The 27,419-nt window shown below is 39.4% G+C and overlaps 1 protein-coding gene across 4 annotated transcripts in view; it reads left to right on the plus strand.

Moving 5' to 3' along the window:
* The window catches only part of BANP (BTG3 associated nuclear protein), a 133,833-nt gene that overhangs the window by 11,647 nt on the left and 94,767 nt on the right, over positions 1–27,419 (plus strand). For all 4 annotated transcript variants that reach the window (XM_065640815.1, XM_065640814.1, XM_065640816.1 and 1 more), the window contains 3 exons: positions 412–611; positions 17,306–17,428; positions 17,982–18,157. In XM_065640815.1, the coding sequence (XP_065496887.1) occupies positions 412–611; positions 17,306–17,428; positions 17,982–18,157 (499 nt within the window). The remainder of the gene's footprint in view (positions 1–411; positions 612–17,305; positions 17,429–17,981; positions 18,158–27,419) is intronic.

A 27,419-nucleotide genomic window follows, 5' to 3' on the forward strand; every position in this document is an offset into this window, starting at 1 on the left:
TGAATTTATCTGTTTGGGCAGGAAAAAACTCTTATTTAACTTTATCCAGGACAACGCATTCATCGATTTATAATCCTTTTGTTTTTCCATGTATTGAACGAAAGGCTTTGGCATGTCATTTGAAATGATTTTGCGGTGTATGAAATCACACTAACAAAGTGCTTAGGTGCAAATGTGTTTGGCTCGGATGCTTTTGGCTTCTAAATAAAGATCTGGAAGAATTTGAGAATGCTAAAATGCTCCTGGATGTCATCAGTTTTGTACGTGGCTGAATTTTGTCACTAGGCACACTGTTGGTTCCTTTAGCATTGGTTTCCAGTCACATTTATCTGGAGCTTCCTTATGTGTATGTTGCTGAAGATTAATGCTTAAGTTTTTAAAATAATTTTCTTTGCATTCTCCCCTTTCTAGTCGTTCCTGTATTCCATTAATCAGACAATATGCCTGCGGCTGGACAGCATCGAGGCCAAGCTGCTGGCACTAGAGGCCACCTGTAAATCATTGGAAGAGAAGCTGGATCTTGTCATGAACAAACAGCACAGCCCCATCCAAGTCCCCATGGTGGCCGGTTCTCCTCTTGGTGCTACACAGACGTGCAATAAAGTCCGATGGTAAGAAAAGAAAAAATTACTCATCAATGCACTTTTAAAAAGAATGTAAATCCATTTCTTTGGCATCCAGCTCTGCAGCTTTCTGTGTAGCTGTCAAGAGCTCGGTTTGCTGCTTATGAATGTAGAATTAATTTATCTCAAAGATAATTTTTGTACCAGTTTCATGATGTTACTTAGAGTTAGAATGAGACAGTGGTCCGTGGACAGTTTGCAACTATTTCCACATTTCATTTTGACTTAAACCAGACTGATTCATCCATCCTCTGGAAAAGTCTCATCAGCTATTTTAGACGTGTTTTTTAGACTTGCTTTGCTTTTATTTATGTGGCTGCTTTGAGTTAATGAGTTCATCTTCCTTCTAATTACTTCTCATTTTATTTTTATTCACTAGAAATACAATGGAGTTTGTCTTATGTATTTGTTTTCTAAAGACTCGTGCTAGAATTCTGTGCTTATTTGTGGTTAGAAGTTGGAAATGGAAAATCTCTTAAATAATCTACTCCACTTGGATGAAACAGCAGGTTTGACCTGCAGTACCTTATGTATGAGTTGCCTAATATGGTTTTAAATATCTAAATCCTGATGTGCCTGTCATTTTACCCTGGAGATGATTCCAGGCAGAGATCTATGCTTATCAAAAGACTATTGTCTAACGACTTCTCCCCTCATTCATGTTTTCATAGCTGAAAAAACTTAATACTTCTCCAAATAATAATTTTTTTATTCTCCATTACAAAGGTGTATAGGCAACTGTCATGTGTCATACCATTCTAGTCAAGATATGCGAACTTAATCTTTTTCAGCCTGTTTTCCCCCTTTTCCATTTAATTTTTCTTCCAAGTAGGTGCTGTGTCTACATTGATGTGTGCTTTTGAAGGCTTCCCAGTCACACACTGAAGAGGTCAATTATGGCCGAGTTCTGTATCAAAAGAAGTAAAGTACAGGGAATAACTGTTTGGATCACAGAGCAAGTCACTGGAGTATTACACCAACACTTTCAGTAAACACTCTTTATCAGTTATTATTTCTCCAGGAACCCTCTTTAAATCATTTAATTCATGTTCTGTGAATGCTTTGTAGATTGTACTGCTTGGAGTTTCTTATGGGATTCGTCAGACCTGAGGTGGTTGGTTTTTTTTAAGCTCTGTAACCACTGGAAATCTGTCCTGTGTGTTAATGGGGAGCTTGGTGTTTAATGTTTTGGTTTGGGTGTACAAATTTATGATGACAGCTTCTCAGTCTGAATGTAATTTAGATAGAAGTCTTGAAGACTGTAACATTCTCTGCCCCAAGTACTTGTTAGTGTTGGTAGGAAGTCGCCCATTATCAGATGTAACTTGCCAATAGAGCACTGAGGATTTTTTGTTTTTAGCAGCCTGTGGCCTGTATGACTCAAAAGAAAATAATTAGAGGTGTGTGTGTGTTTAACTTGGCATTAGCAACACTTTGGTTTCACATGTTCCACTGAATTCCCAGTCTCTCATTCATAAGAACCTTTATCACTTGTTGATAATTTACAATTAAACTCTGTGTGGACTGTTCTGTTCTATCAACTCTCTATTGGTCCCTCTTCCCCTTATGTTGCAGATGGCAGCAGGGAGCTGCCAGCAGGAGGTGGTATTTTGGGTAGTGATCTTCAGATTCTGCATCTGAAGGAGATTTTTCAGCCTCTTTCTCCTCCTGCCACTGCAACAACACCAGGTTTGCTGCTTTACCAAAAGCGCTGTAGTTAGCAAAGGCATGTCAACCAGGTGGTGCTGCGCTGCCATGAAAGCAAACTCTTGTTCTTTTTCCGATAAATATCTTAGGCTTTGTGATCTTTTCTCTTCCGCTCTGCGGTGAATTTTGTTTACAGTTTTTCTGGTAATTTAGTTACTTGCCTTCATTTGGTGCAGGTTTAACAGAATCAAAATTTGTTTTACAGCAGTGCACACAATAAAGTGTGTGAACTGTGCATTATAAATTCACACAGTTTGATTGCTTTGTGCTATTTGTGCTTTTCAAATTATATTAGTTTCCTAAGACTTGTCAGTTTGAAATATGCTTAGGTGGACATGTGAAAACGAGGACAACTTGGACAGAGGAGCTTTCTTCTGTGTCAGCTGATGGTGGATTGAGTAGTTCAGCCTGGGCAGCGAGTTCACAGCCTGCACCAGGGGCTGCCTGCTGTGGGGAATTTTGGGCTGTGTGCAGCACTGTCCCCGGCTGGGTGTACAATGCAGTGATAAATGCAATCTGTCCGTGTCGCTGCATTAATGGTCTCCTCCAACCAAAGTGATTAGGGAGGCCGGACTCTCGCTTTGTAACGTTCAACGCTAAGTTGTCTTTTCTAGAAAACACATTGATTTAGTGGGATAACTCATACTTTTATTTTGTGCCAAGCTGTTGTTTCCAAGTTTTAAAAATTCTTATTAGTGAACTGAACCAGAAGTTTTCATGGAGACTTGCAGTAAATGAGGAACCACCCCATGTTATGATCTGCCGGGACAGAGATGCAGTGCATTTTAGCCTCTCATTTTGCTTTCTGTCTCTTTATTAAACACACGAGAGATGATATGTGTGGAAATCTTCCAACACCCTTTTCTGGGTATGTGATTTTTGAGGGCTTGCTGATGTTTCTTGCAAAACTACAAAATGTTGAATTCAGAAGTGCCAGTGCTGCGTACTGCTCTTGATATTTTGCGTAAGTACATCTTCATGAAAGCCGGATTGTATTCTCAGTTCTTTTGTTCTTAGTGTTTACTCTGATCCGCTGTTACGGTACTTTATTATATATGGACTAATTGCAGCGCAGATAAGGAATAAAGGGTACACGGTGCTGTGTAATGAATAATTTGTATGACAGTTAAGATATGGAGGAACAGTAGTTTAGGTCTCCAATAAGAAGTGCAAGCTACAGGAAAAACTAACTGGAGAAAACTTCTTTTGAAAGGAAGTAATTCCAAATTTATGAGATGGAAACTGTTTTGGAAGAAAAAGCAATAGGCCATAAACGATACGGAAAGACTTGTAGCTGTTTTATTTCAATAAATTGTCACATGAAAAGCAGATCTAAACAAGTGTAATTTCATATAGGTTTTTGTCCTTTGTCCTCTACCTTGTCACTGGCCAAGCCTCGTCTTTCCCGTATGGTTCAGGACACTCCCTGCTCTGGGGTTTGGAATCTTCATCCTATTCCATGGCAGCAGCACATGGAGGTGATGCTGTGGGTGACAACGAGACCTTTCCGAGTTTCTGTTAGTGGGCTGTAGCGTTTGGGCTTGTCCTTATCCCAGCCATAGTTTTTAATTAGTGTTTTAAATCTCTGACCTCTCTCTTTTCGTCAGATTTGGTCATCACAGTGCAAAGTATTAGTTGGGACTGGAGAAACAACATGATGGCAAATCTAGTTCTATTTGAGAGGAAGAAAAAAAAGGGTTTTATCAAATATTTTCTCAATGTTTGGTGGCTGCTGCTTAAAAATATGTAGCTGTCAGGATCACCCACAAAGACACAGTCTTAATATAGAGTGTCTTAAATTTCTTTCTTGGAGTAAAGGCTGTCAGGAGGTTTCAGAACTAGTAGAACGGATGGCAAAAATCCTTAGATTGCAGAGTTATGTTGAGCTATATGGAGCTTGAAAAGAGCCAAGAACAGTAGCAAAGTAATGTGATAAATTAGTAACGGAGTATGTGTGGTGTCCTGATGTTCCGAGCTTCATCCGCCTTTGTGCAGCTTTGGTACAGCCCTGCTTTCCCCTGTCTGTGACATTTCCTGGCATGGTTATTAGAAATCTCTAATTTCTTTTCTTGATGAGGTACCATGCTGGTCAAAAATTCCAGTAGCTGCTGAAAGCTTCTTGGATAAGAGAATTGGTGCAATGCCTGGTGGCCTGTCAGTGTGGCAGCCTCAAATGATAGGTTTGAAATTTAGCGTGTGCCCAGGTCTTGAGATTTATAAATTGATGAACACGCAGTGTGACAGTGCGACTAAAATATTTCATCCATGTTTTAAAGAAAAATCTTTCATCTGAAAGATTTTTAGTCCAGAAACTCTGTTATTTTTGTCAATGTCTTTCCATTAATCATTTTTCTGAGTGGGTAAGCCCAAGTATGAATCGTTAAGGTTGATTGCTTCAGATAACATCGGAATTTGTTTTGGTTTCACAGAACTCTCCATCATTTGTTTTTATGGGTATTTTCTGCAACTGCTACATTGTACAATTCTGCTCTGTTATTCTGGAAATTTTCAGTAAATAGGTGTAATTGAGAGCAGTTTGAAAAAATATGTTAAATTTGGAGAGGATTTAAATTTAAAATTGATGTTTTTTCATACTTAAAAGTATTTCTGAGGAAATACAGAAATTCATGGCTAAATGGAGTTTTTCTTCAGATTTTTTTTGAGCCTTTGTCAGGGTGCAGTTGAAATACAGACCACACACATCTGGTTCTTTACCGTGAGCATTTGTGGCTGATGAAAGATACTGATGGCTAAGGGTGGCGGTAGAATTGCGTGTGTTTGTGTCCTTGGTGGGAACTGCAGAGTTAAATGGAATCGCAGAGTTTAATGCACTCAGTTTTTGTGGAGACCTCATAGAGTGGCCTTGAACAAGCCGTGTTGGTGGGTTAAACACCAGCTTATTAAAGTGGAGCTCGTTAGTCTTGCCCGCAGTTAATTGTGTATTGATTGGTTCAATCAGCAGCTCATTTCAGGAAACAGCGTTTGTCTTTATTTGTCTTAAGCTACAAAATAAGGGGTTTTTTACATGGCAAAAGAGAAGCCTTGATGCAGTTGTGTACCAGATGGGCTGTATGGACTTGCTTGATTTTGGTAGGTGTTGATCATTAATATGTTTGTTTTACCGTTAAGTTTAATCAACAGGGGGTAATAGGTTTTGAAGAGCGAGATTTGTTCATCTACTTCATTTGCAATGTGCTGTTGGCAAAGCCTTTTGGCTCCGGAGTTCCCAAGCTCCAGTTCTGTGCTTCTGCTGTGTGATTGTTTCTTTGATTACAAGTGATTTTTGTTGTCAAATAATGCAAAGTTGAAAACTGAGATGATTTTAAATGACGTTGTAAAGCAGGGAGATGTGGCTTGGGCAGAATTGTAGGATGACTGTTCTTCTCGATTTAGCAAAACTATTGTTGCTCCTGCATAAAGCCTTTAGGAAAAACAAACAAACCTAAAGAAATGTAATCAAGGTATTGGTATAATGAAACAAAATAGCTTGACTTTTTTTTTTTTTTTTTAAATATTTTATGTGAGTTGCAAAACCCTTGACCAACCTCATTTCATGTTTTCAGGTGTTGAATAGCTTTTTCTTTTTTGTCACATGCTTAGCGTAAGGTTTTCTATAGATTATAATAAACTATCCTGCTATGCTAATCCAGGCTTTAAAAAGGAATAGTAATTCTTCAGTTCTTATTGCTAAATAGTGGCTGTGGAGTCTCTGGGGTGTGTAATTAACCTCTTGCCCACATTTGCTGCAGTCGATACTGTAAATCATTAGGTGATGTGAAACACTATCCAAGTTATGACTATTCTTTCTTTCCTTTTTTTTTTTTTTTTTTTTCCCAGTTCAGTGATAAATTAACATTGTGAACCTTTGGGATTGTTACTTTCTTTGAATGAAGTTGAGAGCTAATTGTCCCTTCTTGGAAATACCCCCTCTCCAGGTCCGAAGAGCCTCTATTTGCAGAAGATTTTTTTTTTTTTTTAAGTAGCCAGTTTGAAACAAAGCATGAATTGAGGAATACAGTATCCTGAAAGCTGTATGGTACATGGTTCATTTTCAAGTTGCAGGTACATTACTCTCCCTGCTGTGAGCCTGATCTCATGCACTGAACTCTAAGCCTGAAATAATATTTCCCTGGGAGCAGATTGAGTCCTCAGGACAACCCAGGCAGGTCAGCAAAAGGTGTAAACTTAACCCTGTTTTGGGGCGTGAGCGGGAGTGGAGCGTTACAGATAATGTCTTGAAAATACAATCGACGATTTGGGGTGTTAATCAGAATGTATTATAAAGATTTTATTTGGAGAAGCTTTGCAATTCCTCAGTTTTTCAGAAATCCGTGTCACGTTCTATAAGCCAGGCAGGTTTATTTATCCTGCAGGGTATTTTCTGTTCGAGCTCTGTCTGGGGCCTCACCCCGCACAGTCTTCAGTGCAAACCTTGAAGTCTGGGAGGGGCTGACAAAAACACAACTGAACTTTTGTCATTGTTTTGGCCTGAACCCTGTGCTATCCATAAATTAACAGCCTTCTCCCGTCACTTGCTGTCATCAGTCAATGATGCTGTGTGCAAACATTTATTTTAAATTACCAGTTTGAGTGTCATGTCTGTAGCTTCAGCCAGTAAGAGTTCTGTTTCAAATGAAAGGGTTTGTTTCGGGAAGAATCGAGGGGGATGGTGCTGCCCTGGTGTCAATGGCTCTTTCATGCTGTTTTTGACGGAAAGTGGCACAATTGCCTCTGCTCCATTTTCACCACGTTCATTTCAGGTACACTCACAATTAGGGAACAAAGTCGATATTAACAATGAAAACTTTGTGACTTGAGAGGATTTTACCCTCTTTTATGAATTTAAAGATTTTGTTCAGAATCTCAAGTTTCTTGAAGAGCGCATAAATGTAAGCAAAATTTTGATATTTTAATAAAGACTTCCTGGTAAAGTGGAAGTTTGGCTAAGAGAGCCAGAATTTGAACTCCATTCATAGTTGCATCTATTAGTCCACAATGCTCTTACTTTTCCTGCCTTTTTGGGCCTGTCTTTTCAGCTCTATCATCTCCTGTTGTGTGGTGGTTTTTTCTTTTCTTTTTTAATTTTTTTTTTTTAAACCTTACTGCGAAACAGGTTATAAAGTAGTTTCTTATACATGCATTCATGTATAAACACACACACAAACTTATATCAAAATTATGGTTCTGTCTTGCATTCCAAAATTCAATTTATGAAACGGAACGTATCAAATACAGGAATTTCTTGGATTAGATGTCAGCCCCTCTTGCTTTATCCAGGGCTGCGCAGTGTTAGTTTGGCTGCAGTATGAAAAAAATACTTGACATCTTGGATTCCCTGCAAACCATGACAGCGTTTTCCAAAGTCTCCTAATTTGTCACAAGAACTTACCAGCCTCAACATCTTGAGATTGATTCTGGTCCTTCACAGCAGTAAGAATATCGATTTACATCTTTTTATTTTACCTGTAATGAAACAGACGTTTCATGTAGAAGTACCTGCTACAAATCAAGAGGACTTCTGCACTTCATTATATTTAGGATCAATACAGCTTTATATTGAAAATAGTTTAAGAACACTCATGGATGTGATTTTTGTCGTTATTTGCTGCATCCTGTACTATCTACAGCAGCAGTGCTGCAGACACTGGAATTCTTGCTTTGGGCATTTCTGCTGGAGACTGCCATATTTTGAATTAAGCTTGTCCTGTTGGTTGTCTGTCTGTACGTTTTGTTACAGACCATCAGCAAGTGCTCTAAATTCCACGCATCAGTGGTTTGAAGATTTTACATTTACTCCCTTCACTATTGGGAGTTAAAATTCACAGAGGCCTAAGGAGAAATGGTGTCTTGGATTTAAGAAGCTTGTGCACCAGTGTTCTCATTGGAATTTTGCATTCCATTATTGTTGCATGAAGATATTGAAGAGCCAAGTGTTTAGTAATTTGTTGTTGGGATTTGATAAATCTAGAAACAATGTGTAACTTCCCAATAGCATTTAGGTTGAGAGAGCAAGGTCAGTTATGGAATTAAAATAACAATACCAACATTTCGTCTGTGTTTTGGAGAGTTCAATAATTCATGCGTATATGGGATGGAACTTAATCTAGAAAACTTTTCAAACTGACCACGATTTGAACTGTGTTGATTCACTCTCCCGGGTCCGATTTTTTTGAAGTTAATGGTTTTTGATGAAATATTGTTTATAATAGTCTAATGGTTCAAATGAGAGCCCAGCAAGTAGCAGCTGATAACTTATGTCTGAGCAGTGGATGTGAAATGTGTGGCTTGGATTTTTTCAGTTGTGGTGGTAGTGTTTAAAATGTGCCTGTGAGGCTTAAAACACTAAAAAAGAATCTTTTAGAAAGATATAATTTAGAATTCTTAAATGTGATGCTAGGTAAGATTTTCAGCAATATACACTGAAAAGAAAGTCCTAGGTAACAAACTTCCTTGAAGTTTTAGACAAAGGTTTCAGTCTTGTAGATGTGTTACAAGGTTTAATATTTTGCTATTTGCCACCTAATCATACAGTAAGTTTTCCTGGTTGTTACTCTCAGCCCATGACAAATGTGAAATCCTTTAAATACGAAGGTTTAAAGCATTGGGAGTCATTTGTGCTTGCTCTGAACCACATGTGAGCAAACAGTTTATTTATCCCCACTTTGCTAATACACAGGAACTTTGTTCTGCATCTGAGACCTTAGTGAATCCTTTTATTTTCATTTTGTAAAGAAAAACCTTATGTGCAAGTTGTGACACCAAAATCAGAAATGCAGTTGCGTGGAGTCTCTCGTGGTGCAATATACTGCTATTTGTAACAGCAAGCTAAGAAATGAGAGAACCGAATATGCGCAGAATTTGCCCCTTGTGCCAACATGTTTTAGAAAGCAACATCCTTTAATTGTTAAGAGTATCTGAGAATGAAAGAGAGACGTGCATGGGGATCAGAAAGGCTTTGAGTTTTACACACACATTTACGAGTGTAATTATTGTCTAAGAACATTTAAACCAATTATAGTTGTATTAAAAGCGCGGGTTAACCTGCCCCCTTGCCAAATCCCACAAGCTCACGTTAGATGAGTTCTGGGGAAAGCAGAACTTGAATTCTGTGGCCAGCTCTTGCGTTCAAGAAATAAAGTGCGCATGGCTTGAAATTTGGTTCAGGACAAGTGCTTTCATATGGCTCATGATTTACCTTCTACCTAAATAAGCAATTGAAAAGGATTATTGTGTTTAATGAAAGTTTTTACCTCCTGAATGTTGTAAAATGGCTGAAAATTATTGTTAGTATTACATTTTAGTGAAACTCTAAAAATCTTGGTATATTTGAAGCAGTGCACGGGACTGTGGAAGCACATGTTGCATACTGTGTATTTTAAGAAGTAATTTATCAGGCATATAATAAACAGAAGGGGGCAGAAAAGCCTTATATATTCATTTGGATTCCAGTTTTGAGAATTTAAATATTTTTAATGTTGCAGTCTCTGGAGATGCTTGGGAGTTTGAAAATGCAGCAGTAAGAGCACTCCCTGGAAACTTGTCCTGTAAGTTGGGGTATTTAGTTCTGCAAGTACAACAAAACCAATGAAGAGGAGAACAGCTAATCAGTTAAAGGGGGCAAGTTTTCGTCTTCCTTTGGAAAGGACAGTAATTTCAGCTATGTTTCAAAATAATTTGCGGACGAGTTTGCATGAGATGCAAGCACCAGTAACAGCATTTTTAAAAGTTGCAAAAACAACTGGTCTCGCTACTTACGGAAAATAACACATAGTAGTACAGTCTGAAGAGAAATAACCCGCGGTGGTTTTGGAGATTCCTAGTTTTACTTAAGCAAGGTGGAAAAGAGCTATCAGTGGGTTCAGAGCTTCAAAAGGATGGGGCAGCCAAACGTGTAGCGAGGGCTCGGCAAGGCTGGTGAGATGGCAAAGAGCCCATCTCCCATCTGCTTTATTTGGCAGCAGATGCTATTTCACCGATACGTTTCCAAACGTAAAAAAACACAGTTTGGAATCTGAGTGTCTTTCCAAAGGAAATTTTTCCTTTTTGTGGAGCTGTACATTTTTGCATATCTTTAGCTCAATCTCTTTGTTCCGTATTGAAGGGTGGAGTATGAGACAGGAAATCTGCTCCTAATAACTTTCAAAATTGCGTTTTTTGTGAAAAGTGAAGAATGGTGCTGCTTTACCATCCCTTTGGGGTATATGGAAATGAAAGATCCGACATCAGCTCTCAGAGTAGCAGCATCCTTGACCTTGCTATAGAAATGTGCATATGGTGGCAAGTATATGTAGCTGGTTGGGTAATTATGAAAAGCAAGAAAAACAGAGAAACATAGTGGAAGTTATTTGCAAATAGGCTCTGTAAGAGCTGTGTGTTTGAGTTCCGTTTGCAGGAACCTCATGTTTTCTTTATTTGCAGTTTATCTGGTGAGGATCGAGGCTTCGGTTACTGGAACTAGTGTCTTGAAAGCCGATTTATAACGCTGTTTCCGTCACCCCCAAACTTCCAGCCACATCAGTCAGACTTAGGCTGATAGGACATACTAGAATTTGTGAGAAAATCTGGAAAATAAATCTAGAAGTAGCTAACTGTATAATAAAGGATTCAAAGTCTTTGGTTTCACACGGTGTTTTCTAAACATGGCGATTTCTGTTTTAGTACTAAGGCTGCAGTGGATCATTTCATTCATAGTAACTGTGTTCAAGATCAGTCAAGCCCACACATTTTGTTATGGAAAATGAGTGTCCTTCCCTTATGGATCAGCCTCTCTCGTTTCATGTTTAATGGCATCTCCAGCAGCGGTTCCGGAGGTTAAGGCTGGAAGAAGGGTAACAACTGTGACATTATTTCTATACTGTCATTTATCTTCAGAGAGGCTTGTATTAACCTGTTAATTGTAAGTCATGACCTGTCCTTGTCCATAATCAAAAGTAGAAGATGACTAATTAATGCCATTTCTGATAAAGTATTTTTTCGGTCCTAGTTACGTTGCTTGCACATGGGCTGGACATACTGATTTTGCTGCTTTTGTGTGTCTGCTTAGACCAAAAGGTTTTTGCAGACTGTGTATCACTGCGCATTTAATTTTTACGGAGTTCAGTTGTGTTTGAAATAAGAGAATTTTATTTTTTTTAACAAAAACCAAACAAGGTATGAAGTTGCTTGTGCTATACATCCAGGTCTTGTAAAATCTCTGAAGTAATAAGCTGGACTTTTTCAGAGGTAGGTTCTTTGGGTCAGTCGTCATTGGGCTGTTAATGAACTAGTTGGCAGCAGGTGTGGGCATTTGTGAATGATTCCGCTTCATTGTCCGGGTGTGTTTAACTTGTCTCTGAGCAGAATAATCCACAACAGATTTTAGCAGCTTTTAAAATGGGTTGATAAAATTGGTCTTAAAGGCAGTAGTTAATGTTTTTCTGATCGTCAGCCAGTTTAGAGGTGCTCTCTGTAGGTAAGTCTGAGTACAATAAACTCTACAGAAATGTATGTAAATAATGTAATGTCTGGCTTTTACTTGAGCTGAAAGTTTTTTTTTCAAATGTTCTTAAACTGTTAAATGCAGCATTTATTAAAGCATGCTGTTGCTTTATCTTTATTACAAATCGATTACAGCTTTCTCGGTTTTCGGATCCATCCATCTCTCCCGTGATGGCTGGTGTACTTTGGCTTGTGACTTCACCAGACCTAATCGTTAGCGCTATCTTTATAATGTCTGCTCTGATGTTCCAGATGCAAAGAATCCAAAGATAATTTTTGATGACTGAACTCTTACTGAAGATGATGGATAGCACTGCTGCTTTTCTGGCAATTGGCTACGACCAGGCGAATGCGCGGTTTAGGAACATTAAAAACTTTTAACTGTTCAGGTGCCCGTACAACTCTGCCTCACGGTGGGTGTCCCACTGGTCTCATCTTGCTGGTTTGGTTGTTGGCAAGTTTGTTCTCTCTCTGAAGATGAGGAACTGCGTTCATTTTTTGGGCATAAATCCAATGTAATTTTGTGTATGCTTTGCCAGTTTGTGGTTTTGTTCGTGTTTACCATAGTGTAAATTCATAAGTCAATTTTCTCATTCCTGTTTGGATGGGGAATCTTAACTGTGTGTGCAGAAGGGCAAAGGAAGCAGGTGGTCATCAAGAGGAACGAGTATTTTAACATTATCTTTCTAAATAGTGATGAAAAGATCCAAAGGGTGTCTGTTCTTAAAGATGGACACAAGTGTTAGCGAATGATAAAAAAGAAAGAAGAAAAAGTCTCCTTGCCAGCTTTGCTTTTTCCTTAGGGCTGTGCTTGGATGGACCCTTTAGTCCCAGCAGCAACTCCAGCTCCGCCGTCCTCATCTCCTTCCTTTCTGCAGCTCCTTCTAGAACGTGCGCCAGAGGAAGATGCGGATGAGATCAGCGCGCGCTCTGCGGGTTTTGCCGTGACCTCCAAATATTATAAAGATGAGAAAGAGCAGCGCACGTGGATGGTGCCACCTGAAAGGCTCTGAGCTCAGCTCTGTCTCCAAGCTCTGATTTACCTATTTTCAATGTTCACGTGTGCAAAGAAGGCTCAGAAATGCCCTAAACAGAGGAGACTCTTGTTTATCTTTTTTAACTGGTGGAGCACTGCTATAAATGTTCCATTAACTAGTCTATGGAAGTGTGTCTAAGAGGAGAAGAACGTCTGAGAATTCCGATCTGAGTTTTTCCACAAGTAGTTTTCATCCATGTGGAGAAACACTTTTGATCATGTACCTTATGGAAGATAGAAATGTCAGTTCCTTTTGCTTTATTTTTCTCTCTTTCTAAATGAAAACCTCGTCGGGGAGGAGGAGGAGACGATGGTCGTGGTATTGCCAAAAGTTCTTTTGTGTCATTGGCTGCGTTCTGTGTGATTGGCAGGTTATTGGCAATGAAAACCCAACAGTTAAACTGATGATCATATCTATGACTTGCACGTTTTCCATACTGAACGTTACCTTTGGCAGCAATTGTCTTATGCAAAATATAGAACATCCTTTTTTTTTTAAAAAAAGGCAGAAACTAAATATGCACGCTTGAAAATCATTTATTGTTTTTAGAAATATTTTCATCTGTCATTTAAGAGATTATTTGGTAAGCTGCATTTAAAGAAATTCCCTAAATATAATATCTATAGGTTGCATGCATTTTAAATTTTTTAGTAAGTTGTGTCCAAGAATAGACAGATTGCAGCACCAGGCTCTCCAAGTTCTGATGCTGATGGGGAAAGGAATCTGTGAACACAACTGGAAACAGCAGGGTCTGGACTCCCCCTGACCCCTCTGAGTATTTTCTTTCCATCTTCTTAATGAATATAATACTGGCAGCGCTCGTAGGAACAATTGCTTCATTTGGGATCCGACTGAATATCAGCAGCTTTCCTCCTGCTTCATCCTGACCTTTGTTTTCTGTATTTTAGTACACGAGTAGTGATTAAAGTTGATTCATCTTCAGTGTGAGATGTACAGACTGAAAAAAAGGAATTAGAATAATCCAGTGTGAGGATACACGAGGCTGTGTAAACTGTAATGATTTCCTGTGATGGACTTTGTCAGGTTGGCCCAGGGTTTTGAATATACATAAAATTCCTTATTTAATTTTGTGTATACTCAGCAGATTTCTTATTGTTTTCTCTCTTTAAAGTAAATGAATAAGTCTGAAAGCAGAGAATGGAACATTTCCCAGGGAAGTTACTGGGAAGCACATTCCAGTGTCTGCAGAGAATCTTGTGGATATCTGTTTGTCCCGTGTACGAACTGGGCTCTAAGGCAACCCTCTGAAACTCTCCTTTTCAAACATAGTGGAGCCTTTTTGCTTTGGTCCCAATTGTTATTTTCTTTTTCTTCCAGATAAGTAACTGGTCAAGTTTCACAGCATCAGCTCTGAAAAATTTCCCCCTCAAGCTGCCTTGTTGTCAGAATTTGTCAGCAAATTGTGGCCATTCTTGTTGCGGGTAGAGCAAGGGCCAGAATTGTAGTTTCTTAGTTCACATTTAGGATGTTTTGAATGGAAAGGCCACTTCATCCTCCTCGTGCAGACTACTTTGGAAAGCGTAATTCTTCAGGAGTTAAGCATTAAACATAAATTAATTTTCCTTTAAGACTGAAAGAGAGTTGAGTGAGTTTTACTGGAGTCTTTGTGTTAGCAGATACAAACCACAAGAATAATCTTTTATAAAACACTGGTAATAGACAAGACACTTGATTCAGTAATTTTCAAACTAGATGCAGAGTTCCTACTTAGGTAGATTAATCACTGAGAAGGGTTAATTGGTGGTTGTAGGTTTGTTGTGCTGTGTGAAACATTTCCCAATCTGATTTTGGCTGTTCTCTACCTCTGTGCTTTCTGCGTGACTCGATTTTTCTCTCCAAACTGCTTCACAGATTCTTTGAGTCCTTACAACTTGATAACAGTTCATTTCCAAATGGAGAACAATTGATGGGCAATTGGGCAGTTGCTGTGGCTTGTTACAGAGATTTGATTTGTGTTTGTGGGATCTGCTTTTGCCTTTGTGCTGTTTAGCCAGGAAAACATGTCTCAGGAAAATGATATGTTAATTGCTCCTCCCAAAATAACGGTGAAGCTAGATTTTTCCTGTTGATAATCCACTCTACTAACTAGAGAAAATTTAATTCTTAGAGAGGAACCAGTGTTGTCATGGGTGTTTGTTTAGGAATACATTTAAAAAAAGGCCAAACGTTTATGCGTTGAAGCAAGTAAGCAAGCTTGAACATAGATGGATGCATTGAGGAGGGGATTAATCTGTGCTGGTGGGTTGTATAAAATTGTTTCTAAGTTTGCTTCAACTAGTTATATGTCATCTGGCTCACTTTCTAGATATTGTCTTCCTTACAGATGAATATTCTTAAAAATAAAAGGAGGGGCAAAACTCCCCCAACCTCTTCCTTATTTTGTATCAAATTTTATTGCTAAGGCTCTTTTTCAAATATGAACTTAATAGGACCAAAATCCTAAGGACTTTAAAAAAGTAATTTTATTGCATTTATCTCTACAGCTGAAATTAATTATTCAGAGTGTTCATTAAAAATAAGCTTTGGTAAGTGACATTTTAAACAGGCATTCAGAAGCGATTGCAAGGAAGACGGTGATAAAGAGCAGTGTCTAAAAGGAAACGTCACATTATTGAACATTTTAAACCGGCCTGTAAAAACTTCAAATGTCGCTATTTGGACAGTTTGGGAAATAATGAGAACGCATTGCTGGGGGACTGACAACATTGCCATGGATCGGTGTTTTATCAAGGATTTGGTGTGGGATTTTTTAAAGATGAGGTTCTGGCGTTGAGTTGCCGTGGTTTTTTTTTTTTTTTTTTTTTAAGTGGTAAGAAACGTGTGAGGTTTTCCCCCTCTTGATAACATAGAAAATTTGGAAAAGGTGACTCTGAAAGCATCATAACCCCTTATAGTCTAGATAGCAACTAAAAATACCCAACAGAAAGCCCCCATTTATTGCTTAATACAATCTGAACTCTGCATCCCCGTGAAAAGCTGTAGCACACGCTGTACTTGTCTGTGGTCTGACAAACATCTTGCAGAGCTCCCCAAGGGTTTGCTCCAACACATCGTTGGCAGCCCACGAGGAATCCCATTTGTTTTAGCAACCGATGCAATTGCTGGGAGAGGGAGGATGGCATTAGGCCCTGGGGCTTTCTGGATCCAAAAAGCCTGTGGTCAACCAGTTTATCTGTGCCAAAATTGAGATCCATCTATTGTTAGCTCTTCTGACAGTTTCTTATCTTTTCTTTAGGTCTTAACAGTGGATGTTGTAGCGCTTAAAGTCTGATGTAGATGTGAGTATTCAAGCAGGCAGGCACTCTCTTGCAGTTGAAATTAACAGTTGCTGTCATCAGATTTGTTTAATTTGTGTTTCGACAATTAGCCAAGGAATACAGTTAAGAAAAATAAATGACAATCGGTCATGTTCGAGATGTTGGACCAGTAAAAACAATAGTGGACTATTTACTGTGGGAAGCAAAGAGCAAGAAGGAAGCTTACTCTGCCACTAACCCACACATTTGCTTCTAGGTTGTCTCCTTAAATTTACGATGAACGCAGTGGAAACAGTCTGGAATATCAAAACCGTGTCTGAGGAGGTTGAGTAATGGTGTGGGAATAATGGCAATAATCTCTGAAACCACATTAAATGATAAGCTGCATTCTGGAGACAATTATTTGCTTTATATTTACTTTTGTATTACAGTGTAGACTTAGTGCATTTTTCCATGCAACACTTCTCTAGTTATTTCCTTCTATATTGTCATCAGAAGCAATAGAGAAGGCTTTCTGGTTTCTCACCCACTAAATGTTTTTGTGTTGGTTGTTTTGGAGTTTTTTTGGTGTGGGTTTTTTTGTTTTTGTTGTATGAAATGCACACAAGTTCAGTCTGCTCACTATTTACAATTACAGTCTGTCCCTCTCCTGCTCTGATGCCCCCAGTCCAACTTTTGTCTCCCTGCCCTCCCAAACGATGCAAGCTTTTTAACTAAGCTCATCATCTGATTTCGCAATAATACTTTAACTTTTTTTTTTCTTGGGAATTATCCTACTAAACCCAGCACATTGCCATGTGAGTTGGCTGTAGTACCTCTGAACACGCTCACTCTGAGACTTTTCAAAACAAGAATTTGGTGGCTCTTTGGAGCTGTGATTTACAGATTTCCTCCTGCAGATGATCTTTATCGCTTTGCCAGGGGTCGTGGGCTTTTATATAATTCCATTGAAGCCATCTGTCCTCTGAAAGAATTTGAGTACTTGAAATGGTGCAGATGTCAAATTCGATGGATTACCAGCTTTAGCATTTGATACATGACTGCGATACTGGGAGAAAGAGCAAAGCTTAGAGGCAGCCTCTGGTTTTAAGTAGACTATTTAAACCCTAAGACTGCGTTAATGTATTATTTATGAGGTTTACTCCTTTACATTCCATTTTCCTCTCTGATTTTTGTCTTGTAGTGTTGTTCCTCAGACCACAGTGATCCTGAACAATGACCGGCAGAATTCGATTGTAGCCAAGATGGTTGGACAGGAAGAGCCGTTGAGCAGAGCGGCTGATTCTCTGGAAAATATCCTCAGCAAGTTAGTAGCAGTTCTGAGAATCCTCCCCCTTCGTTCCCTCCATTGACAGATCTGTATCAGTCTCTGCAGCAATTTGAAGTGCAAAATGGGGAATGTCGTAGGTAATAATGGGGGGAAAACAATCACTTGAGAACACGCCAAGATCTTGTATTTAACCAACCGAAGAAAGGATGTGCAGCAGCCCAGTAAGGCTGGTTAAAATTTGTACTATCTAAAGCAAATTTTAAGTTAAGTGGAACTGGAGATTCTGGGTAGAAAATGGTCTTAAATAATATGTTTTTATAACTTTTTTTTTGCACACTGGGCCTAGACTTTTCCATTGATGCAAATCTAGTAAGCGTGCATCCAAAATTTCTCATTTCTTCAGCTATTTCCCTTCCACTTTATTTTGCGGGATAGCTCTTAGTTATAAACAGGAGTAGTCTTGTTTAAAGGAGTATGCTTTTCTAATACATTTAATTTTGTTCATTACTGTTTTTCACTCCCTTATAGTGATGTGATTCCTGCTGGAGGCTTGTGTTTTCCCAAAGTTACGTGGTTTTGTTTTCCGCAGCGCGGTTCCCGGCCGCAGGCAGAACACCATCGTGGTGAAGGTGCCGGGGCACGACGACAGTCACAACGAGGACGGGGAGAGCGGCTCTGAGGCCAGCGACTCCGTGTCCAACAGCGGACAGTTGGGAAGCCAAAGTATCGGGAACAACGTGACGCTCATTACGCTGAACTCTGAAGGTACGATTAACTGATTAACTGGGAGGATGTTTGAGCAAAGTAAATGTGGTGGTGGAATGAACTGAGATTCAGCTGGAAGCGTCAGAGATCGTATCGTGGGGGCTACCGAGAACTGTCAGGCAGTGCAGCAGGTGTCAGGTAGGAGTGAAGGAATCTGAATGAATCATTTACTTGATTATTTATTTTTAAAAATATTTTATATTTGTATTTATTATTATATTATTTTTATTTTTACTAATTTTGCACGCAGAACAGCTAATTAAAATGGCTTGTAAAATTTAAACAGCATACCCCACTATAGCACTGTAGCTTTACATTTTAAACCCTTTAAATTAACACATGCAACCCGCAGGGCTGCCTGTCACCAAGGTGAAATACAGTTTCAGGAAAATAAATGCCTTCTGTGGGAAATAAAACCTACTAGTTCATCTCCTCCTGTAACTTATTATGACAGTCTACTTGCGTAATTATTATTAATGTAAAATAGTTATTTTAGCAACTGTGAACCATTTTAATAAGGAAATTAATATTAAATACACACTGTTGACAGGATAGGGTGTAGTGTCAGATTTTTATGACAATTCCTTAGGACACAAATCAAATATAGTGAAGCCTAAGAATTTTAGGTTAACCTTCTAACCTTATGCTATTTTATATGTTTGGCAATCTTAGAAATGAATGTTAGTTGCTATATTTTAATCACAAAGAATATGGGATAAGGGACACTGAGTTTTAGGTGAAAATAAGATATGATGATAAATTATGATGCGTTTGAAACTATCAGTGATTCTTTTGATTCAGAAGTACAAAATTTGAATCCTAGACTACCATTTAATAATTTTACCTTTTTAAAAACATAGTTATTGAATATTTACTTAAGTGTAATTCTGGATGTGGCGGTTCATATTTACATTCATGTACCAGAGAAAATAAATTATTTCCAGCAGCAGAATGTGCTCAGGAGGTGACCTTTGTACTTAGGAGGCAAATGCGTTTTCTTTTTGATCTCTAACATTGAAACAGAAGGGCTCTGATATATGAGTGATTCAGTTTCTTTTGCATGATCTCCAGCTATTGGTAAAAGCATGTTGGGTGTGCACAGGTTATGATGCAATTAGTGGCAAGGGTTAATTCAAGATAGCCTGAAACTGAGTACTTAAGAGTGTGTCCAAAGATTTTGGAGCTGAACAATTCTGGATGGTAAGCTTCCTGCATAAACAAGATGCTTTAAAACTTTGATACTTAGAAAACTTCAAAAGTCGGTCTAGTGAAAGTCCCTGCAGGAAAGATTGTTTCCGAGAATGTTGTTCTAAGGCATTTGAACCTGGGATTCTGCAGCTTTTCTGGATCCTCAGACAACACGTGCATTTCAGAGCTTTTGGGTCCTGTCCTGTGCGTGTTGTGACACGGTTGCTGCTGAGGGGGATTTCGTTTGGAGCCAACGGGGAATTAAAGATGACCGAGGCTGTCGGAGGCGTTCCTCTCAAAAAAAATCATCAGATTGCAGCTAGTGCTGATATTTTGATGTGAAAATACATATAAAATGTACTCTCTGTGGAGTCTGTTAATATTTCATACAGCTCTGCGTCAGCTATGCCAGGAACAAAGTCTCTAACGTGAGGAGGGGATTTGTTTTATAATGCCCTTTTTAGCTTGGTTGGTTGGCACGTTTGCACAGACAAACGTGTTGTTGGCCTTTTATGCCGTTGTTGTACATGTAAATTTTGAAGAAACGGCTAATCCATTGAAGCCTTCAGATCTGATTTTCTTCAGACCTTTAGAACTCTCATCCATTAAAAATCTCTTGGAGATTGATGAATGCTTTGGGAATCAGATCAGTACCTCTTGCCCTCGTGAAGATGAGAGAAGAATGCTGAGCAAACGAGCCTGAAGTATGTCACAAAATGAAATTAATAATAAATGAAGCGATGAAGAAGAATAGGTCTGTTGTGCAGACTCGTTTTCTTCAGCGGTAAAAGCAAAAGCTGCTGCACCCATCAGCTTCGCTTCATCATCTCTGGAAGAATCCTGAGTGACTTCGAAATGCTCCAAGGAATCTCAATTATTTGGAAAATAGGAGAGGGTGGAGAATGGTGTAATTCAGCCTTTACACACCGAGACTAAACAAGAGGTTGTCAGTCTGACTCCTGTCAGTCATCTCGTGTCCAGAAATCAAAACTAAACCATTTATCGTTGGCCTTGCCCTGACTTTGGGTACGTCATTGACCTCTGGATATTCTCAGAATTTAGATTTATAGAAGGGCATTGTTTGTTCTCTGCTGTTTTCAAAGAGCATTGAATTATGTATGGTAGTTCAAAATATGAGTGTTATTGCCTTTCTATTCCTGAAAAATAATTATACAGAAGCTCGGAGCCCCGTTCCAATAATCATCTAGAATAATTGGTGGGGTGTTTTGTTGGTTTTTTTTTTTTCACTTCTGACTGTATACTGTGACTTTTTTCCATCTTCAGTTGTATATTACTCTTTGCATGTGCACTAAGGCATATTCTCTCTTTTCTCTGAGCAACAGTTACTTGATTCTTTTGCTTTTCAGAAAGCTGAAAATGCTTATCTGTTTTATAGATGCAGTTAATGGTCTGCAAAGTATTATAAATGAACCACTTCACTGTGCAAGTATCTAAGAATTTGGATAGAGGCTGGTTTTCTGCCAGGTTTTGGTAGATGAAGACAGTGTAAATATGATGAAAATTAATGCTTTTGCTGTGTTTTTCTGAGGCACTGTGTGCATTTTCCTTAATCTGGAGGAAGCCTGTGTTCAAAAATACAGAGAACTTTTCTTGTTCATTGTCCCGATTTCCCACCCTGCCCCAGTATGGATTACGCATCTTTCTTGTTTGATGCAACAAGAAACAAACATTTATCAATACGAAGTGTTTAAAGTAAATGTCAACAATTGATAGCTGTGTTTTCCTCTTTCAAAAGTCCAGTTTTGACATGAATGTGTTTTTACTGTAGTTTTGGCGTACAGCATACACTGTTTAAATAAACTTGGCCTTTTTTTAATCTCAAACTTTCTTATTAGGCTTAAAAACCGTAAGCAATTGATTAATGGAGAACATTTTTAAACTGTCATCATTTGGGCCTTGTGTTGATGTACATGTTGTTTTTCTCATGAGCTGTCGTAGGTCTTCAGGAACTGTTACAAAGAACTTGTTTGTCCATTTGTGCTTGACGATTTAGTTGCTCTGTGTGTTAAATGGTTTTTAATGCAATCAGTTTTATCCGTCTGTTCAGGTGTGATGAGAATGGAGTTGATATTTCTCTCAGGTGTGTTGAAGCTGGGCAGAATTGCGTGACTGAACCAATATAAATCTCTGGGACCTGATGAGGTACATCCTGGAGTCCTGGGGGAGTTGGCTGATGTAGCTGCCAAGCCACTCTCCAGGATATTTGAGAAGTCCTGGCAGACAGGTGAAGGCCCTGGAAAAAGGGCAACATCGCACCTGGTTTTGACAAGGGTAGAGAGGAGGAACCTGGGAAGTACTGACCTGGCAGCCTCACCGCTGTGCCTGTGAAGATCACGGAACAGATCCTGCTAGAAGCTGTGCACATAGAGGACAGGGGCTATTCGGGACGGCCAGCACAGCTTCACCAACGGCAAGTCCTGCCTGACCAACCTCGTGGCCTTCTACGATGGAGTAACTATGTCAGTGGACAAAGGAAGGGTTATGGATGTCATCTGTCTGGACTTCTGTAAAGCCTTTGACGCTGTCCCCCACAATGTCCTGCTCTCTGAATTGGAGAGGTATGGATTTGATGGGTGGACTGTTCAGTGGATGAGGAACTGGCTGGATGGTCACACCCAGAGAGTAGCGGTCAATGGCTCAATGTCTGGCTGGGCACTGATGACAAGTGGTGTCCCTCACGGGTCCAAACTGGGACCAGTACTATTTAATGTCTTCGTCAGTGATGTAGACAGTGAGATCGAGTGCACCCTCAGCAAGTTTGCGAATGACACCAAGCTGAGTTGTGCAGGTGACCCACCTGAGGGACAGGGTGCCATCCAGAGGGACCTGGACAAGCTCGCAAAGTGGGACCTATGCGAACATCATGAGGTTCAACAAGGGCAAGTGCAAGGTCCTGCATCTGGGTCGGGGCACCCCCCGGTATCAATCCAGGCTGGGGATGGAGGGGTGGGGAGCAGCCCCACGAAGAAGGACTTGGGGGCACTGATGGATGAAAGATTGGACGTGAGCTGCCATGTGCACTTGCAGCCCAGAAATCCACCCGTGTCCTGGGCTGCATCACAAGGAATTGGGCATTGGACTAGATGATCTTTTGAGGTCCCTTCCAATCCCTAACATTCTGTGATTCTGTGAACGTGAGCAGCAGGTGGAGGGAGGTGAGTCTGCCCCTCTGCTCCGCTCTGTGAGACCCCCCTGCAGTGCTGGGCCAGCTCTGGGTCCTCAGCACAGGACACGCATGGACCTGCTGGAGAGGGGCCAGAGGAACCACCAAAATGATCGGAGGCTGGACCAGCTCTGCTGGGAGGACAGGCTGAGAGAGCTGGGGTGTTCAGCTGGAGAAGAGAAGCTCCGGGGAGACCTTATTGCGGCTTTTCCGGACTTCTCTGTTCACAAAAACTTTCATCCTAACACTCTGTTCTTTTAGATTTTGCCGTCCGCTGCAAAAAATAATACTGTGGAGAACATTAGATCCACAGTAGTTTTAAATTACAGAAGTTTTAAACCTATGATATTAAGTACCTATATTGTTTTCTGACTTTAATGAATTCTCTGGTATGTGGCTGTAATCCTGTCAAGGGTTGGTTTTCCAGTTGACTGAGCTGTAACCTGGCAGCCATGTGCACTTCCATGCTCACCACAAAGCTATTAAAAAACATTATGACATTCTCAAATATATTTGTCTACTTTTTTTAACTGAAGAGTCTTAGTATTAGATGAAGAAAAGCAAGTTGCAGTAGCTGTGAACAAATAAGGTTTGGTAAGAATGGTGAGTAGATTTTCAAATGATCAGCAGTTAAAAGGAGCCTTTTATATTCTTAATAGACAACATCTGAGATGAAAATAGTGGTCTTTTGTCTAGATTCCAGTCGTCACCTGTGTGTCGCCACCTGCCTGCCTCTCTGTAATCTGCCTGTTCTCATATTCTTGGATTATAAAATTGCTGGGTAAGAACATTGTATTTGTTCCGTACTTCCGTAGTACCTTCTGCAATACTCAAATCTGATTTGAGAGTGTCACACTCTTGGATTTGTAGGAAATGGTCGGAAAGTGTAGCTGTTGCTTACTTGTGGTTTCCATTTGTTGGGTAAACTGCTTGGAATTCGTATATAGAAGATCACAGTTCATAAAGAACTCTTTCTGATCAGTCTCAAGCTTGCACTAAATAGCAGTTTCAGAATTTTACACTGTTAAGTACTATTTCCCAAGAAATGTGTGCGAACAGCAGAAAGCAAAGAGTAGCTACTATCCAAATGTATTTACTAATTTTTTTGACAAATTAGTTTTGCTGTGATCAGGCAGTTATGTGTTTCCTCTGAAGGTGTTGAATTTTATCTTGAAAAATTTTACAAGAACTTGCTCTTCAGGATGTCACATTAGAATATTTGTGAAAACAGAATTTCCCTTTTTATGAACATTAACTTGAACAGCTGCTTCAGTTTAGCTCAAGGAAGCTCAGATATTGAATACTGGCTGTTCAACTAAGGAGTAAGTCGTCTTAAGGCACTGTCTTTATTCTGTACTTGCACACTTCTCTAGGAGAGATGAGAGCATTATTTTGCTTAATATTAGATATTGCTTTCAAGATACAAGGAGCTTCAAGATGTAGGGAATATCATAATGCTGTTTGTACACATCTTTAGTATATGGTAACATTTAAAATACTTAATCTGTGACTTGCTGTACAAACAACAGGAGCATCTGTTCCTAAAACATTAATGCACATTGTGTGATCCTTTTAAGTCTCTCACAATAGACTTACTGTCCTATTTTTAATATGGAAGGAAAAAAAGAGCAGGACCTTTCATCTTTGTGGTATAAGAATGTCCCATTCAGCATTACTATGCTGCTTTAAAAGCAGATATTTTTTTTAAATGTCTATTCCAAAGCCAAGACTTTGAAATTACTGAGAAACAAACACACTGTCCTTAGTATCTCCCAAGTATGCAGATGAACAGAGCTCCAGGAAAGCTGGTTTTAAGTGATATAAATAAAATTGCGAAATCCATTGATTTGGAATTTGGTTCAGTGAACTTTACACTTAATACACTGACATATGATGTTTGGCACCGTATCTGATAGTTTTGTATTGTATCTGCTTTCTCTGCATTCCTTTTACTGCCTTTTTAAACGATCAAAAGTACAGGCTTAGAAATGTAAACATGCGTATTTTTGGAGAAGATAAGGGAAAACTGGTCTACATAGTGTGTTAATTAAAGGATGAGTAATATTTTTCCAAAGAAAATTGTTTAGTCACTTAATGTCTCTTCAGCCTTGCATCTGAAACAGTCATTTTACAATCGTAGTATTAACTAGCGCTCAGAATTTGTTTTCCAAATGGGAATCCAAGCAGCTATTTGTACGTGGCCCAGACTTATCTGTCTGCAGGATTTTCCAGTTCACTGCAAGATCAGATCTCACATGTTAGATGATCATTTGCAGCGCTTTGCTTTTCCTGCCAAGCTCCTTATGAGTAGATACAGACAGCGAGAATGAACTTGGAAATAGCCAACTTTTTGTACCTTCAACCAATATTATATGCAGCTGATGTGAAGACACTGATGAGACTTCAAGAGCTTCAGTGACTTGTTAAAGCCAAACAAAACTATAGAAATTGAATGGCTTAGATTTTTTTCTTATTATTATTGGGAGCTAACAAAAGAACAATGTTTTTTTTTCTGTCTATCATAGCGATGTTTGGAATCAACAGTCTGGTCTACTGTGTAAAGTTAAATATAACAGAGGCAATAAACAAGAAAGTGGGCAAAATCCAAATTAGAAGTCTGGTTTTCTGACATGAAACCCCTTTGTAGGGGTTCAAGAAGCCCTTTAAGTGCATGGATTTTAATTTTCTTAATTTTATCATGAATTTTTTTAACTGAGTGTTCTAAATTAGAGATGATCGCATAGTCCTCATTTTCTGCTTCTGTTGAGTAAATTTCCCGGCCTTCCATGAGTAATAAAGTAAGTGAACCTCCTCTTTCTCTCATGGATTTAACCATATACTAAAACTGAGGCCTTATTTTTACCAAACAAGCCACCTCGTGGATGTTATACTGAGCCTTCTGTGCACACCATCGCATTTGCTGAGACAAGTCCCGCGTGCCCATGTGTGTTTGTCCATGTTGGCTGTTGTCTGTCGGAGAACTGAAGAACCTGTGAGTGCAGGATATTAGATATTTTCAGGATATTTTGTGTATCGCAGTGGTGCTCTGACCACAGTGACCCAGAAGTTACCTGGAACTGTGTCTCCATTAGCCAAATCCTTTGTGCCGTACAGATTAGACTTGGAGCACGATACTCTTTGGCTATTTTTCTTTTATATTTACATGGAAATTAAACCTTTTTTTTTCCCCCTGCCCCCCCGTGAGAACCATCAGGTGAAAAACTCCAGTTCTGTGTCCAGGTTTCTGCTGTTTGTGGACGTATGTGTGTTGTTCGCTCCCTTTGACCAGAAATCCCCGCATCTTCACTGATTTTTGTGGTCAGAGGGGGTTTTGGTGAGCAGAGTTTTAAAGCTGGTTCTTTAACCTTTCCTTTAGCACAAGCTTTAAATCACATTTGAGATTCGTAGGTTAATATATAGCCTATTGCTCTGTTCCTTATATTTAATGATCGTTAGTTAATGAGGTCGGTCTCTGTCAGTTAATCACTGCCCTGTGAACTCTTGCAGGGGCAAAGGACTCGACCTAATTGACAGAAGTTTATTTAAAAAGATCATGTCAAATCTTTTACGCATCAGCCAAAATATTATCTAATTTCTCTAGAAATGAGGCTTTATTTTTGTAGGCTTGGATTTTTTTTTTTTTTAAAGATTAATTAAGCTTTTTGCCTTTGTACTGCAGCTACCAGATTTGCACCCAACAGAGATGAGTGGAGTGTGTGTCATCTCCCCGGCTGGAAAAAACACACGTTGGGAGCAAGTCTGAGAGCCACAGTGACTCTTGTCTGATTTTTTTTTTGTTCCCTTGACATAATTTTTTTTTATACTAACCTTAAGGCTGGCTCGTCCTGTTCCCATAGAAATTCTTTGCGTAGCAGCCCCAGCCGCCTCCTGTCCGAATCAGAGGAGCGGTCGGCTGTGTTGGGAGATAAAAGAAATGGACTGAATATGGTAAAAAAGATTTGAAGACAGCGTTGAAAAGCAAACTGTTCTGGGTTCAGTAAAATGGAGATAAAGGCAAATTTTCTGATCTTAAGCACTGAAGAGGAGCTAGATATTAGTCTGTCATTGAAATGAGCTTCCAAGTGCAGAGTAAATCAGATAAAAATGTCAGGACTTTTAGCATTGGGAGTAGAAATGATCAAGAGCCACTTCTCTGATGATATAACGTGTGGTGTGAAGAAACACAAGGAAGCACCTTTCCGCATAGCACTCAAAATGCAGCAAGGCCGGTAGGAAAATTAGCAAAAAAACCCCCAAAACTTCAGGGCAAAATGAGAAGGGTCCATGATGGACTGAGTTACAGATGAGTGTCTGCATTTATGTTTCATTATTTTTAACAAGAGTGTGTTGGCTGTGTTATTTCTTTTCAACCCTTCGCATCATTTGTGTTTTGGTCGTGTTTAAGGAATAAAGCGGCTCTGTGGTTGTACAGGGCCTGGCGAAGTCCTCACTCGGGGTCTGCCTATTATAGTATATCTACTAAATAACCTGCCTCCTCTAGATTCTATCTAGATATTACCTATAACGCCTGATAATACACGTAAAGAACCATTTCAGTAAGCATAAAAGTACGCATGAGTGCTAGGAGCTTCAAATAACGCAGCTTTAATCAATATTATTTATGTACTTAATTGCTTAGAGAGAATGTCCGTCAAACTCCCAGTTTTTTCCTTCCTTACTCAGTGTTTTTTCCCCCCGCGCTTCCTCTTTTCACCAGTTTTTTGTGTGCCGATCTCATCGGATTTGCTCTGCGCAAAGTGCCAGATGTGCTGGCAGGCGGGTAGGAATTATTTTGATCTACAGAAGGAATAGTTTAAGCTTTTATGCCCTCAAGTAGCTGCAGTGAGACAGTAGAGTCATGGTTAACTTTAGTCATGCAAGTTCCACGTA

The sequence above is a fragment of the Caloenas nicobarica genome, chromosome 9 (assembly GCF_036013445.1).
Source record: "Caloenas nicobarica isolate bCalNic1 chromosome 9, bCalNic1.hap1, whole genome shotgun sequence".
Classification (NCBI taxonomy): Eukaryota; Metazoa; Chordata; class Aves; order Columbiformes; family Columbidae; genus Caloenas; species Caloenas nicobarica.